The sequence below is a fragment of the Rosa chinensis genome, chromosome 2, assembly GCF_002994745.2.
Source record: "Rosa chinensis cultivar Old Blush chromosome 2, RchiOBHm-V2, whole genome shotgun sequence".
Taxonomy (NCBI): Eukaryota; Viridiplantae; Streptophyta; class Magnoliopsida; order Rosales; family Rosaceae; genus Rosa; species Rosa chinensis.
Genome location: NC_037089.1, coordinates 38,587,837 through 38,602,712, shown reverse-complemented (window position 1 = coordinate 38,602,712; position 14,876 = coordinate 38,587,837). Strand labels below are relative to the sequence as shown.

Here is a 14,876-nt window from a genome sequence, read left to right as displayed (position 1 = left end):
TAATTCCGGAAATAACCTCGGAAAATTACTTCAACGAAATTTCGCATAAATCACAAATTCAAAATCGAGCATAACAACTTCAATTCGAAAATCCAATTGACATAGTAATAAAAATATTTAAATCCGTTTAGTATGCTCGATAAATTAAAACAAAAATTTAAGTCACTAATTCATTTCCCAAAACAAATCAAGACAAATAAACAATAATTTCCTGAAAGTAAAATATAATAACATGGATTAAAAAATTAAATAATTAATTCGGGAAAAATATTTGCATGCATCCATATTTAAAAGCAAAGGTCCACTCATAGTACTATTGGGCGACCACGCAAACGAGCTCTTTCATCTAGCCGTAGCTCACCACATCGTCCTGTACACAATTATATTTCCGTAAATGACAATCCAAATAAATAATTACGAACCTAAACGAAACCTCGAAAATCCCTATCTCCATTACTTCTCAAATTCAACCCAAATCACACCCACAACACCAATTCCTCAATTTACATATTCCACAACGAAAATGAGGGAAATCCGACGGCCGAAATTTCCCACAATTCAATCACAAAACTCCGAACTTCGGAAAATCACAAACAATTCCAAACTCCTCCAAAATTCACCAAACTTCACATACAAGCTCTACAACAATTCTACAATTTAATGGGCTAAAAATTGGAATTAAAACACTGCCCTACACGCCTCCACGTGCCACCGATAGTGGCAGCGCGTGGGCCCCACGTGCCGGCGGCCACCACCTCCGATGACCACCAAATTTTGGCAGCACCACCTACTCAACAAACCCAACATTTTTCAATACTACAACAAGTTCCAATGTTACCTTGAAGGGCTCTAATTTCGCCGGTGAAATTTTTCGAGAAAGATCCAAGAACCCTAGAATTTGAAATCGTCGATTCGACCTCCACACTGCAAATCGTGGCTCAAGGATAGGGGCAAAATGATCATTGACAAAAAGCGAACCTTCGACGCCAGTTTGGTGGCCAGAGACGGCCGGAATCACTGAAAATCGATGGAAATCCCGATCTGCTACAGTGACCGTCCTCTTCTTTTCATTGCTGCACCCTCCATAGTTTGGAATCAATCACCAAACCGCATAGAAATGAAGAGAGGGAAGAGAGCTTTCCAACGACATCTTATACGTCAAAATACGTTGCCGGATGAAGGAGTTATGGCCAGAAGAAGGAGAAGAGGTCGGAGAGGATGACAGAATCGGGGAGAGAGAAGAGAGTGAGGTCGGTAAGTTTCCGAAAATGGAAACTTACTATAGTGACTCGGCTGTTTATAGAAACTTACTATAAACAGTAAATTTAGTATTTTGGCCATAACTTTCGCATACGAACTCCGATTTTACATATCACATATGCACACGCTCGGTTTAACGTCCTCTACAACTTTTATGAAGAACTTTTTCTTAAATTTTGACCCGAACAAAAAGTCAACTTTTAGGGCCACTAAAAGTATCGAAACAATGTAAAAAGTGAAAGTAGTTGTCGTTTACCGTCCAAATGATTAGTAAACGGGTAAATTGAGATACGGGACGTTAAACTTGTGGTTAGGGCTCGTGCTGATAACGTGTTGTAGAGAATTGGAAAAATTGTATTGTATTGTATTCATCCCACCATGAGGTTTATATAGGGTTACATCATGTATACAAAAGGCAAAACATAATAGCTATACTAATCAATTGCACATTACAAGTATGTCAATCGCATACATTACGAGTATGTCAATCGCACATTATAAGTATGTCAATCGCATACATTACGAGTCTGTCAATCGCATACATTAAGCAATACCTATTGCATGAATAGTCATTATCATTTACAACAATATTCATCTTGTTTACGTTCATTTACCATACAAGTCTTGGTAGTCTGACAGGCTATCTCAAACTTTTTGTTTGCTCTAGTTGTCTATGATAAGATATTGCTTTTCATTTTTTTGAGTTGAATAAACGACCCCAAGTAATATTTGTCAATTGTCAGTTGAATTTGTGGGGTTCGAAGTTAATCGAATCATCAGGTAGAGTGTAGAGTTTGTACCAAAGATGCTCCCTGCTAGATAGGGAATAAAGTTAAAAGGAGCTCATTCTCCAGCTCCTTCATCATAATCAGTGAGTTGAGATGCACTTAAAGTGTAAGTTTCCTTCATAAGACTGTCTACATATTATACTAAGCTTCATATGCAGATCCTGAGCAATGTGCATATTCCTACCCTATATGTTCTCCTAATCCACAAGTTTCTGTGGCACATCTTAGTTCTTACTATACAAGCAAACACTAGAACCAATACTCAGAGTGAAAGTTGCCTTATTTAGACAGGAACTTTGAAAATGGCACGAAATGAAGACACTTCCATGAATGAAGCTCCATTCTGGAGCATCACAATTGATGACAAGTTATCCAGCGAGGAGTTGTTCAAACACATAAAAGGAGCAAAGGAAAGGCTAGCTCAGTTTCAAAGACCAAAACCAAAGATCCAAAGGGTTCCCTACACGCTTAGAGATCACAAAAAATTTGAGAAATACTATGAGCCAAGGGCAGTAGCAATTGGTCCTTTCCATCATGATAAACCAAGGTGTCAACTGGCAGAGAATTTCAAGCTTGCAATGGCAGAAAAATTTATCGAAGACAGCGGCCGTCAGGTTGAATATTTGCACAAGATCATTGAGGACAACATCAACACACTAAAGGACTGCTATGATGAGGAAGCAACAAGGTACTACACCGACGAGGCCCTCACAAACTTGTTATTCTTAGATGGGTGTTCAACCTTACAGTTCATATACTCATTTGTGAATAACCAGTTAGCAAATTTCATGATCAAGAGGGATCAGGTGGCTTTTGCAGAACAGGACTTGTTCCTGCTAGAAAACCAACTCCCTTACCAAGTCCTCAAGCTGTTGATGAGCGCAAGTGCCAAAGAGATGGACTTGAAGTCTGCAATCGATGGATTTGTTGGAAGGAACATCATGGCAGAAGAAAAAAAAGGGAAACGGGACGAACCCAAAAAATGTAGTCAACAAGGATATGGTGTCATAGACAAGGAAGAGCCCACTCATCTTCTCGAGCTTCTCCGGACAAAAATGCTAGGCCCCAAATCTAACAACAGCACGGAGACTCATCTTCTCGAGCTTCTCTGGACAAAAATGCTACGCTGCAAATGTGACAACAGCACGGAGAAAAAAGGCCAACAATCATTCCGCAACATACAGGAGCTTAAAGCAGCAGGGATCCATTTAAGGCGTAGTAAGACAGGGACTTTGAGGGACATATCTTTTACTCATCCTCTAGGGCTTCTAGGCTTTCAAGGATTCCTAAATCTTCCACCACTATCTGTAGATGACTCCATGGGGCCCAAGTTCTTGAATTTGATAGCCTATGAGATGTGTCCTGATTTCCAAAATGACTCTGGGGTCACCTCTTACATATGCTTCCTGGATTCACTAATTGATCATGCAGATGATGTTAAACAGCTAAGGAAGGCACACATACTACACAATTTACTTGGGAGTGATGAAGAGGTGGCTAAACTTTTCAATAAGATAGGTACTGATTTGGTGCCTAACAGTGAAACATACCACGGTGTCAAAGACAAATTAGAAAAGCACTACAAAAACATGTGGAAAACCTGGATGGCTCAATTCTGTCACGATCATTTCAGTAGCCCCTGGACTATCCTGGCTTTCCTTGGTGTTCTAGCAGCTCTAGGGTTAAGCGGCATCCAGACCTGGTACACAGTCAATTCTCCCTCCTCTTCCTGAGATGCTGTATGCGAGTACTTAAAGAAACAACTAAAATAGAGTGATACACACAAAATAAAGTTTGGTTCTTCCTAAAATTGTTTCTGCTTTTGGTTCGTTTGATTCCTAGCTTCAGCTCTCATTAGGCAGATATGAAGCTGAACATGTACTGTTATTTCTTCGCTTGGCTTAAGTTTTTGTCATAATGTAATTCAATATTCATGTGTGGAACGATGTAATTTCATATGATGAGTTTCTCGAGTTTAATCAGCACTTCTGACAAAATCAAGTCTGATGTTCTTCATTTTGCCTGACCTTAGCTTATATTGAATTTGTTGTTCAATTAAGAAGATCAAAATCAGACTTGAGCAAACCAGCCTCAGTTTGCTCAATTTTAAGAAAATGTAGCAGAAAAAATTTCAGATATCCATTTTATTTTTCAGGCAAATGAAGCTGAATGTATTCAGCCTGAAAATCAGTTATTAGGACTCTCTTGAACGTTCCAGACCTTTTTTCCTTACGGTTTTCCAGGCTTGAAGTCACCATATATCAGTCACAAATTTGGTATATCAGCATTCATAGCTTATTTCAAACTAAGGTTTCCTTTATGTCAGCTCACTTCCCTGTTTTTCCCTTTAGTGGTTGCATGTTGTGAACATTAAGTAATATATTTGAAAATTGAAATACTTAAAACTAATTTCAAACCACAAGAGTTTTTGTAAGCCAACTTTCTCACATATAACAACGTAGTGGCAGTACACATGGAATCTTCTTCTTCTTCTTCTTCTTCTTCTTCTGAAAAGTAGCTGATTCGTACTGATATTTTCCACATATTAGCTAGTGTAAGTATTTTGAAGACGCAAACTTCCCAAAACAATCTGCATTATACAAATAACATCAGTTATCCTAATCTCTATCCTGTATCAAGTTGTTGATCATCTTTACCAAGGGAATAGTTCCCTTTCCCATTATTTCTAATCTACTAGCATTTGAAGCATGAGAAAACAGTGAAAGCCCGAAAAATACAAGATCGGGAAGAAACAGTCGAGATGACAAGAATCCATGCCAATAACGAGGTTCTAGATCAAAAAATGCATTGAAAAACCTTCTTGTGGCATTCAAATCCAGCTTGAGCAGAATGGACATGCCGAAACAGAAGAACTCCCTTTGTCTCCTCCTTTGTATGGGCCATAAATCTTTCCAAACTTCTGCTGAAAGTTCATTTCCTGAAAGACTTTTATCAGAACCAAGGTACTGAACTATGGCATTTGCAACAATAGGAGCTGCTGCCAGAGTCCTCGCAACCATATACCCTGTTGAAGGGTGCACCATCCCAGCTGTACCGCCAATTCCAACAACTCTTTGAGGGAGCACCGGGAGGGGCCCGCCCATTGGAATGACACAATGCTCATCCTCTTCAATGCTCTTAACTTTTATGCCTAGGTGCCTCAATCTAGCAACCATCCTTTCCTGGATATCTTTCATGGGTAGTCCAGGCCGAGCAACTAGAGAGGTTTCTTCAAGAAATATCCTGTTGGATGAAAAAGGCATTGCATATAGAAAAGTAGGGATCTTACTATTTCTCTCTTTCAGTTCAGGACTATTCTTCAAATGCGAATCTCTCCAATCCATGAAAACCATCTTATCCACATCAAATGGATGCTCTTCGACCTCTGCCAAAATTCCATACGCCACTTGGTAACCTGGATTGTAAGGCTTATCATACTGTACAAGGCATCTTGAAAAACCTGTTGCATCAAGAACCACAGAAGCTTGAATTGTGACGCCATCATTGCAAATCAAGAGCGATTTTTCCTCCTCGTGAATAACGTTATTGACTTTAGCTTGATGAAACTTGACACCATTTGAAATGCATTTCTGCAGCATTTTGGACTTGAGCTGCTTCCTATTAACTCTCCCATAAGGCCTGTCAAGATCCTTCTTCGATTGCTCATCTATGAACACAACAGCACCAGACCAGGTAGTGTCGAGGCAATCAAGCAGATCCATGGCCTCAAACTCATCCACCCAAACACCATAATTATTGGGCCAGATTAACTTGGGAGAGGGATCAATCGAGCAAACAGATAGCCCTGCCTCGGAGACTTGCTGTGCCACCGCAAGCCCTGCAGGGCCGCCTCCCACGACTGCAAGGTCCACCACAAGACCCTTTGATTGGTCATACAAGGGAAGCTCAAAGTCGAGATTCTCCTTCTTGGTTTCAGGCACAAGCTCCAGAAGAGCACTACTACTAGCCTTAACACGACCAGTTCTATAGGACTTCCGGAGACCACATCGAAGCTCCTGCCTCGAAGAGTTCCAATTACTCACTTTCTCTGAAAACCCATGAAGTGGGTGCAGAAACTCGAGCTTGTTATGTGTTTTGAGTAATGTATCCATGAAATTCCAATATGTCTGACAATTCCCTCAAAACTTCAAACCGGAGCAGCCACAAATTTCACAATTCCTCGACTGAGAAATCAATTTCAGGGATGGGTTGTCTGGAAACACACAGAACACGAAGTGGGTCTCCTTAGAAAATTTAAAGTTCACATATAGATGAAGCAACTAGAACAGTGATACTAAAGCCGGAATAGACTTGAAAAATTGTAAACAAGTAAGGGGAATTTACGAGGAATTGAAATATGAAATTCTACTGGTAAGCAGTGAACTACTTACAGAGTAGAGAGAAGATTGAATGCTTACCGAAGACGGGAGAGAGGAGAGAAAGAGAGCATCACGCATTATGAATGTCTCCAACTGAATCCAGCAGATTGGTGAAGGTGAAGCTTGTGTGGCCTGCATCCTCCACGACAAACTCAACTCATGTGGTTTTGCCCTCTTGTGGACAATCCGCGACTATCCGAGTAACAAGTAAACAGCAAGTCAATTATATTATATAGTACACATGTATAAAAGATGAGTTAACTGTTTCATTCCTTTTCACTGTTCATTGGGAGGCGAAAAGACGATTCTGCCCTCTCACTTGAATTTTTTATTGTTTTTTTTTTTTTTACGCCTCTGCCACTGGCCCCCGGACGGCGAGACCGACTGTTTTTGCTCTCTCTCTCTCTCTGTTCTTCCCTCTGCCTCCTTCACTCCCTCAGACGACTACCTCCTCAACTGTGGCTCTTCCTCCAACCGCATCTTCATTGGAGATTCCGATTCCAATTCCGGGTCGGGTTTTGTCTCTACTGGCCGGTCCACCTCCAAACTCACCCTCTTCTTACAACACAGCAAGAGTTTTCACCACTGCTTCAAGCATCAAGAAAATCGGAACTCGCTTGGTATGTTTTCGGCTCAGGGTTTTGATTTGAGAGCAGCAAACTTTACCTTCCCTTTAAAGCTTTTATTCAATGAGTGTACGTATCTCTCTCTATTCTGCAAACAGAGATTATTGACTGCTTGTTTTTGCTTCATCCTTTTTCTGTATATTCTACTTTGCCCTCTCAGTTCTCCATGGACCTGCTATCCCTGTTTAAAAAAAAAAAAAAAAAGATGAATAAAAATGGCTTAGGTAACATCACATGCTTGCTAGAGAACCTGCAATTCAACTGGAGTCCAAAGTCCAGAGAAAAGACAAATGAAACAAGACTAGAATTTCCTTTTTCTTTTTTTTTTCTTCTTTTAATTAATATGGAATGAAAGCAGTACGGCACTGAAAACATTATGAAGTATGGGCAAGTCAGGAAGGTGATGCAAACTATAGTTGCTTTCTGTCGTCTAAAAACTTTGGAACAAATTATTGCTTGCAGAAAGGAGATTCCCAATCACCTATGACTTGACCCTACACATACAAATATCTACACTATCTACATTAGCCTTTTCTGGCCTAATATCTTAACAAAGCTTACAAAGTGCTCTTTGAGTATTTATAAGCCCATCATATTGAGACATAGCAATTATTCCAAGCATTGGTTGAAGCATGTTCTGTTTGTATTGCTGTTGTCGGAATTTGATCGACCTTTTTAAGTTTTAGGGTTTAGTATTCAGAAGTAAAAAAATAGAAGGCATAATATACAACTAAATAACATGAATTTGGATATAAGTACATATATCACAAATTTATCAATAGTTACATAAGTACATAACTACAAGAGATCAGTACTTATCAGATGAATTCACATAGGATGCCAAAATATCTGTATAGTTCCTAATTGGAAGTTCTGATACAAATATTTGAACAAATTTGCTTATATACGTTAAGTTTAAGGTCTGAAGCCATCAATGAGATTCATCACACGTCTTACTTTTACCTTTACATCTGCAGCTTCAGTCATTTCACCTTGCATCTGCTACACCATCATTTATTTATTTTTGCTCTTCTCATTAGATCTTATTTGAGGAGGAGACTTGGCATTTCATTGACTCGGTTGTAAAATCCCGGCAAGCGCAAGTATTCTAACCTCTCTCAGGCATATCTTATGTTTTTTCATCTGTATATGTATATGTCTGTGTGTATATTTGAGCTTCTGATCAATCAGTGATTGAATTTCTTTTTGTTGGTTATGATTTGAAGGAAGTTTTCCAGATTGCTAATAGATATTTCCCATTAATGCAATTTTTTTTTTTTTGCATTCTTTGTTCTTTTTTATCTTGAACAGTTGCTGGGTTTGTTTTTTAATTTTTATTTTACGAATTGGTTCTCTTGGTCAGGATGTAATGACAATATTGTAATGAGAAGCAGAAATTGGTCACTGATCCAAATGGAATATAGGTTTCTATAAAAAAAAAATTCCAAACACTCAACTTTACTATACTGTCAAACATACACATGAGTGCACAGACAGATAAATGACAGTATCAAGGCCCAAGTGATTGATGTGTTCGATAAATTTCTAAAAACAGAAAGAGAGAAATAAAGGGGAAATATGAAATTCCTAAAAATATAAAAAAAAAGGTTGGTACCTCAAAAACGCTGTTTTTCAGAGTGCAGCATTAGTTTGCAAAAGCAGATGGTACCAAAATTAGATAAACTTCTTCTGTTATAAGCAAAACACCCTATCATGGTCTTTCGTTGGCTGTATGAAAATATGAATGTGGATCTCAATTTTTAGATTTTCTTTGTTTCAGGAAAAAAAAAATGTGGTCTTATTGAGGTCTGTAGGTTGAGTAATTTAATATATAGAGGAAATCTGTATGTAGTCTTTTGTTGGCTGTATGAAAATATGAATGTGGATCTCAATTTTTAGATTTTCTTTGTTTCAGAATAAAAAAAAATGTGGTCTTATTGAGGTCTGTCGGTTGAGTAATTTAATATATAGAGGAAATCTGTATGTAGTCTTCCATGGTATTGGTTAGTGTTTGTTGTCACTATCTACCTAAATAGATTATGATCATACGCGGGTTTAGTTTGTAGTTTGTTTATTGCACTTGATACATTATATCATAGCATTTGTATTTTATCTTTGCTGTGATATATGGCATATAATGAATGATTGTATTAAAAAAATGCCAGATTACATATACGTTTTATCAATATTGGAACGCTATTTGTGAAACAATTTTTCTTCATAGTAATGCTTTGATACAGGCGATAATACATGTTAAACGAAATACTAATTACCTTTTATTTTATCTGGACAGGTTGGACAGCGTTTTGAAGTTCAAGTTTGAGGTCATAAGCTTTTGTATGGTGCAATTTCTAGCGGTTTGTTACCAATTTTTTGAAATTGTAAATAAATAAGTCTGGCTTAACTTTTACTTTGGATTTCCACTTTTATGATATGTAATTATACAAATTTGGTAAAAATATCAGCTTTTGAAATATGTAAATGTACAATAAATGCATAAAACTTATCAAGCAAACAAACAAACCCGCGGCATCGCGCGGGGAATTACCTTGTGAATCTTCATATATCACTTAACATCATATTGATTACATATCCGTATTCAACTCATATGTAATAGCATTTTTCTTTTTTTGGATATTCTCGGCGGTGTTAGAGATTTTTTTTTTTTTTGAATAGGTGCTAGAGAAGTTTTTTTATGTAATCGAAAAATATATGCAAACACTAAAGCCAAAACTGTTCTGTATGGATTTCTCATTTATCACACCAAGATATGTACCTCTATATATTAGTGAATTATTATATGAAGAACAAAGGTATGAGATCTGTTTGAATACATAGTGGGTCGTTGTTTTTGTAAATTTTGAAAGGTTTATCATTCACTGTATTGTTTTATTCCTTTCTATGTTTTTTGGTTTTCCTTTGATTTTTTATTGGGGTTGGCTATCAATTGCTGTGCGCTTTGATGTTTTAGGGGTATTATTTGTTTTGGAGTTTGGGATTTGAGTGATTGATTGGAAGAGGTTCGAGGTGAGGTTTTGATTTTGGGTGATTGCAAGACATTGGCTTTGAGCTAATATGGGTTTTGATTTTTTCAGTGTTTTCTTTGTTTTGGAGTGCTGATAATTGTTTTGTTTTCATTTTGTAGGTTCTATTAAAAACCAAAGAACCAAGTCTTTACTTCTTTCGGGAAGCATTGGTCAAAGCCGGGTAAACTTTTCTATTTGATCAAACATCATAAAACTCCTTTTGTTTTCCAGTATCACCGATCTTATTCTCTCTTTCAAAATCAATCGATTTCACGCTACACTTTTGTCATTTGCAATCTTTCATTAATATTGATCTGAGACTCTCTAATCCGATTTTGTTTCTAAAAATTCGTCAATTTCAAACTTTGTTTTCGCACCTTACATTCATTCATTTGTATTGATCTATCCGTTAATCTTTCGCTTAGGACAGAGATCAATTTATATAATTTTTTTTTTTTTGAGTTAGTGTTGTGTTTATGATTGAAACAATAATTTTGATACAAATATTTGAAGTAAACATTGATACGTTGCTGGGGTAGTCTCTCGATATTTCTATATTGCTTGAGTTTGTATTTCAGTCTAGAGTAATCATTTAAGTCTCTTGCCCCATCAAAAGTATATCATTAGAAAGGCAGTTTAGCTGATAGCAGTATAAATAATCAAGTTTTGTGCAAGTACTTCAAACATATACACAGGAGACCTAAATGGCTTCTACTGAGCCTCATGTTCTTTACATTCCAGGTCCACCTCAAAGCCACGTAAAGGGAGTGCTCAAGTTTGCAATACTTTTACACCACAAAGATTGTTAGACGACAAGAAGAAGCAGAAGAGAATTCAAGCATCGTTAAAAACACCACCGGTTTTGACTCTCAGGTGACTTTCTCTTTCTGAGCTTTTTGTTGTTCTCCCTCTCACATTGCTATGCTTTGCTTTAATTGGATTAGATTTTATATGTCTGTTGGAATATTTTGGATAAAAAATTCAATATAGTATGCATGCATTAGTGGTAATACAGTAAGTAATACATAAGATAATTTTGACTATCCATATCATAGTTGTCCAATGTGATGCCAACTGTACAATGCAATATTTTACATACAATCAGAGTGAAACCCATGCCAGTTCTCCCTTATTATCTACCTGGCCTTTGATATTTGAAAGATCATGTTGCCACTGGAGTTGTTGTCTGTGTATTTAGATTGCTGGTGCTCTTTTGTTTAGATTGTTGTTTTTGATATTGCGTAATTGGTTGATTTGTTGTTTTGCACAAAGAGTAATTGATTGTTTAAAACTTTCAAGATCAATAGCTATTATGTTCTCCTAACAATGCTTTACTTCTGAATTTGATGCAAAACCCGGTACCTCAATGCTATTATTTTTATGGGCACACAAATTTGGATGCCAATGATGTTGGAACCAATAGTGAATACTGTTAGTGTTTTTATGTTCCTCCATGTTTTTCCTGTTCATTTTCACCTTACTTTCCTCACAGATGTTGTGTACTCCCTAAAAGCATTCAACTTATCGCAAAGCATTTTGGCCTCCCTTCTCTTGACTCCTTTCAGGTACTCAATTCTTTCTGCTCTAAATTTCAGAACATTGCAGAGTTTCAATCTTTTACATCATTGAATTTCCAGCTATTTGTCATAATGATGATGATTCTTTCATGTACAGATTGATTGGTCATGTGTGATATTTACTGGGTTTCATTTACTTTTTCTGAATTCCTTGGTTCTGTCTATTAGATTATTTCTTTGCATGTAATCTGGGTCTCTCTTAGGATGTTTGGATTAATAGTCTTTGTGAGCTTAAGAGTTTTACACTATGATGGAAGGCAAACATTTATCAGATATGTGTTTTTTCACTCATCTCAATGTTTACTTCACAGCTGTTTATAGTAGTAAATTCATCCAAACACATCACTTTTAACGTCCTTTCACACTGCAATTTCTGTGTTGCTTTAATTTCACATTAACCACACATGTGATTTAACATATATCCATTATTTCAGAAATTAGTGATCAAGACAAGGAGCATCGAGTTCATGCCATTCTATCTTTCTCTTGAAACCTTGTTGATGAGTCTTTCTTTCTCTGCATACGGACTTTTCAGAGAGGATCCATTCATATATGTAAGTATTGTGTTTCCTGCTGACAAAAAGAAATTTTCAATTCTAAAGTGTAAATTTCAGCAGTTAAATTATCACGTCAGGCAGCAGACACATCTCACTTTATTTTATTTCTTGGCAACATTCTACATTTCAATTGGCAAAACAAATATACATTTACAGTTCATCATACCTCCACTGATAACATATCTGATTCACATTTTCTATAAGTCTGATTCTCTGGTTGATTATCCAGGTTTGACGAATCTGTGAATGTCAAGCAGCTTGAGAGCATATTGTGACCCATTTCAACTTCCACTATCAGATACCCTATCCGCAGAAAAGCGCGAGCACGTTTTCTAGTCAAAATCCAATTTCACCATGGGGAAGAACGACTTCCTCACGCCCAAGGCAATCGCAAACCGAATCAAAGCCAAGGGGCTGCAGATGCTCCGGTGGTACTGCCAGATGTGCCAGAAGCAATGCCGCGATGAAAACGGCTTCAAGTGCCACTGCATGAGCGAGAGCCACCAGCGCCAGATGCTCATCTTCGGCGAGAACCCCAACCGCATCGTCGAGGGCCTACTCTGAGGAGTTCGAGACCAGTTTCTTGGAGCACATGAAGCGCAGCCACCGCTTCAGTCGCATCGCCGCCACCATCGTTTACAACGAGTACATCAACGACCGCCACCACGTGCACATGAACTCGACGGAGTGGGCACGCTGACGGAGTTTGTGAAGCATTTGGGGAGGACCGGCAAGTGTAAGGTGGAGGAGACGCCGAAGGGGTGGTTCATTACTTATATTGCTAGGGATTCGGAGACTCTGTTTAAGGAGAGGGAGAAGATGAAGAGAGTGAAGGCCGATTTGGCGGAGGAGGAGAAGCAGGAGAGGGAGATTAAGAAGCAGATTGAGAGGGTTCATCAGTCAATGCCGAATGCGGATAATGTAGGGAGTTGGGAGTTGAAAGTGGAGAGTGGTGTGAAAATCGGGTTTGCGCTTGGGGGATTGAAGAAAGAGAAGGGGGAGAAAGGGGAGCGTTCGAAATTGGTGTTTGAGGAGGTGGAGGATGAGAGGAAGAGTAAGAAGTCGAAAACCTAGGTTGGTAACAGTACTGGTACTGGTGGTGCAGGGGGTTTGGCATTGGAGGAGTTGATGAGGGAAGAGGAGAGGAAGAAAGAGATGGTTAATAGGAAGGACTATTGGGTGTGTGAGGGGATCATTGTGAAAGTTATGAGTAAAGCTTTGGCGGAGAAGGGTTACTATAAGCAAAAAGGGGTTGTGAAGAAAGTGATTGACAAGTATGTTGGGGAGATTGAAATGCTTGAAAGCAAACATGTCTTGAGAGTTGATCAGCCGGAGCTTGAGACGGTGATTCCTCAAATTGGGTGCCTTGTGAAGATGGAGAATGGCGCGTACAGAGGATCGAATGTGAGGTTGCTGGCAGTGGACACGGATAAGTTTTGCGCTAAGGTGCAGATAGAGAAGGGCGTATATGATGGTAGGGTGCTTAAAGCTGTTGAGTATGAGGATATTTGTATACTTGCATAACGTGTTTGCATAACTTATTTCACGCAGAAACTATATCACAGTGTGCTCACTTGTGTGTTCGGTGTCGTCAGTGTATTTCAAATTTGGGAAATTACATGTCACTTTTCTTTATATATCAAACTTATACTACCGTAAATAATTGCCAAATTCAGATGTATCATTAAGATGTTAGTTTTCATTTTTCACAGAGAGATTTGATGTACTGCAACCAAAAAGAACATTTAGAATACAAACTGGGAAAGCCTTACTTCAATGCGGACAATTAGTCCAAATAATTGAACTCAGAGAAAGCTTGTACAGAAAAATCGTGGTAAAATAGAACAGATTGTACAGAAGGTAGTAATCAATAAATTTTCCTTAGTAGTGGTCCTCATTAGAAGGACTCGCAACATGTAGTACCTAAAGGAAATATTGTACAATTAGAGCACGTAGCATTGCCTGCTTTGAGAATGCTTTGCATACAAGTTAACATTTGAGAATGCTTTGCACACAGAGTTTCATATCTGAACAGCTGGGAGAGGCAACGCAATGGGCTTATGCGGAGAGTAATGAATGGCAGAGGTGTAATCAATTAAAACACAAATACCATTCTAACCAGAGCAACGGGGTTAGAGCACAACAGTTAACATATTGGGCATTATTAAACCCTATTGTACACAAACCATTCATAATAAACTCAAATGACTTGCAGATTTATGTGGATGAGCTGAAAGAAAAGATGAGAACTTGAAGAAGTAAAGAGGGGTCTTTGGCTCTTTGCCACATAATTACCACACATAGAACAGTAAATAAGGACATACCATGCACAAAATAGGATACAAATTAAGACCCACTATCAATGACCAAAGAAAGCTGAAATCTTTACGGAGTTGCTCAAAATCTAGAAGGCTTTGAAAACTAGATCGAGCGCATTTTCTGGGGTTAGGTTTTCACTCCACACAATCCCTTCAGAAACTCCCAATTCGATTCGAAATTTACAGCAACCTCTATTCACAGCAGTTTGACGGAGAGACGCTGTCACCTAGGCGCCGACAAACGGAGGCCACCAGTGCAAAAGCAGCGTATCCCGTGATTCTTGTCGTCTATGATAAGATATTGCCTTTCATTCTTTTGAGTTTAATAAACGACCCCTGGTTTTA

General features: G+C 38.2%; 3 protein-coding genes and 1 pseudogene across 8 annotated transcripts; 3 read left to right on the top strand and 1 right to left on the bottom strand.

Moving 5' to 3' along the window:
- Positions 1-2,350: 2,350 nt before the first annotated feature.
- Positions 2,351-3,781, top strand: LOC112184266 (UPF0481 protein At3g47200). The gene has a single exon (XM_024322534.2). The coding sequence runs from the start codon at positions 2,351-2,353 to the stop codon at positions 3,779-3,781; it is 1,431 nt and encodes a 476-aa protein (XP_024178302.1).
- A 692-nt stretch (positions 3,782-4,473) lies between these two features.
- Positions 4,474-6,624, bottom strand: LOC112189564 (lycopene beta cyclase, chloroplastic). The gene is made up of 2 exons (XM_024328910.2): positions 6,467-6,624; positions 4,474-6,261 (listed from the first exon to the last, which is right to left on the bottom strand). The coding sequence occupies exon 2, from the start codon at positions 6,158-6,160 to the stop codon at positions 4,667-4,669; it is 1,494 nt and encodes a 497-aa protein (XP_024184678.1). The 5' UTR covers positions 6,161-6,261; positions 6,467-6,624; the 3' UTR covers positions 4,474-4,666.
- Positions 6,625-6,796: 172 nt separating this feature from the next.
- LOC112190625 (bidirectional sugar transporter SWEET3a-like) lies at positions 6,797-12,584 on the top strand. Of its 6 annotated transcripts, none has more exons than XM_040514010.1 (8): positions 6,797-7,047; positions 8,094-8,156; positions 9,347-9,410; positions 10,199-10,260; positions 10,821-10,952; positions 11,572-11,644; positions 12,091-12,210; positions 12,443-12,584. In XM_040514010.1, exons 3-8 carry the CDS (start codon positions 9,393-9,395, stop codon positions 12,446-12,448), a joined length of 411 nt encoding a protein of 136 aa, XP_040369944.1. In that variant the 5' UTR covers positions 6,797-7,047; positions 8,094-8,156; positions 9,347-9,392; the 3' UTR covers positions 12,449-12,584. The 6 variants fall into 6 exon arrangements, with proteins under 6 accessions (XP_040369944.1, XP_040369942.1, XP_040369945.1 ...); XM_040514008.1 differs by having other exon boundaries at positions 8,031-8,156; XM_040514011.1 differs by having other exon boundaries at positions 6,797-7,122.
- LOC121048864 lies at positions 12,531-13,884 on the top strand (annotated as a pseudogene).
- The last annotated feature ends 992 nt before the right edge of the window (positions 13,885-14,876 follow it).

Coding starts and splice junctions, on each gene's coding strand:
- LOC112184266 (XM_024322534.2), top strand. CDS start 2,351: ATGGCACGAAATGAAGACACTTCCATGAATGAAGCTCCATTCTGGAGC.
- LOC112189564 (XM_024328910.2), bottom strand. CDS start 6,160: ATGGATACATTACTCAAAACACATAACAAGCTCGAGTTTCTGCACCCA.
- LOC112190625 (XM_040514013.1), top strand. Junction 10,261..10,820: donor GAAGCATTGGTCAAAGCCGG/GTAAACTTTTCT, acceptor TTTACATTCCAG/GTCCACCTCAAAGCCACGTA. Junction 10,953..11,571: donor CCACCGGTTTTGACTCTCAG/GTGACTTTCTCT, acceptor CTTTCCTCACAG/ATGTTGTGTACTCCCTAAAA.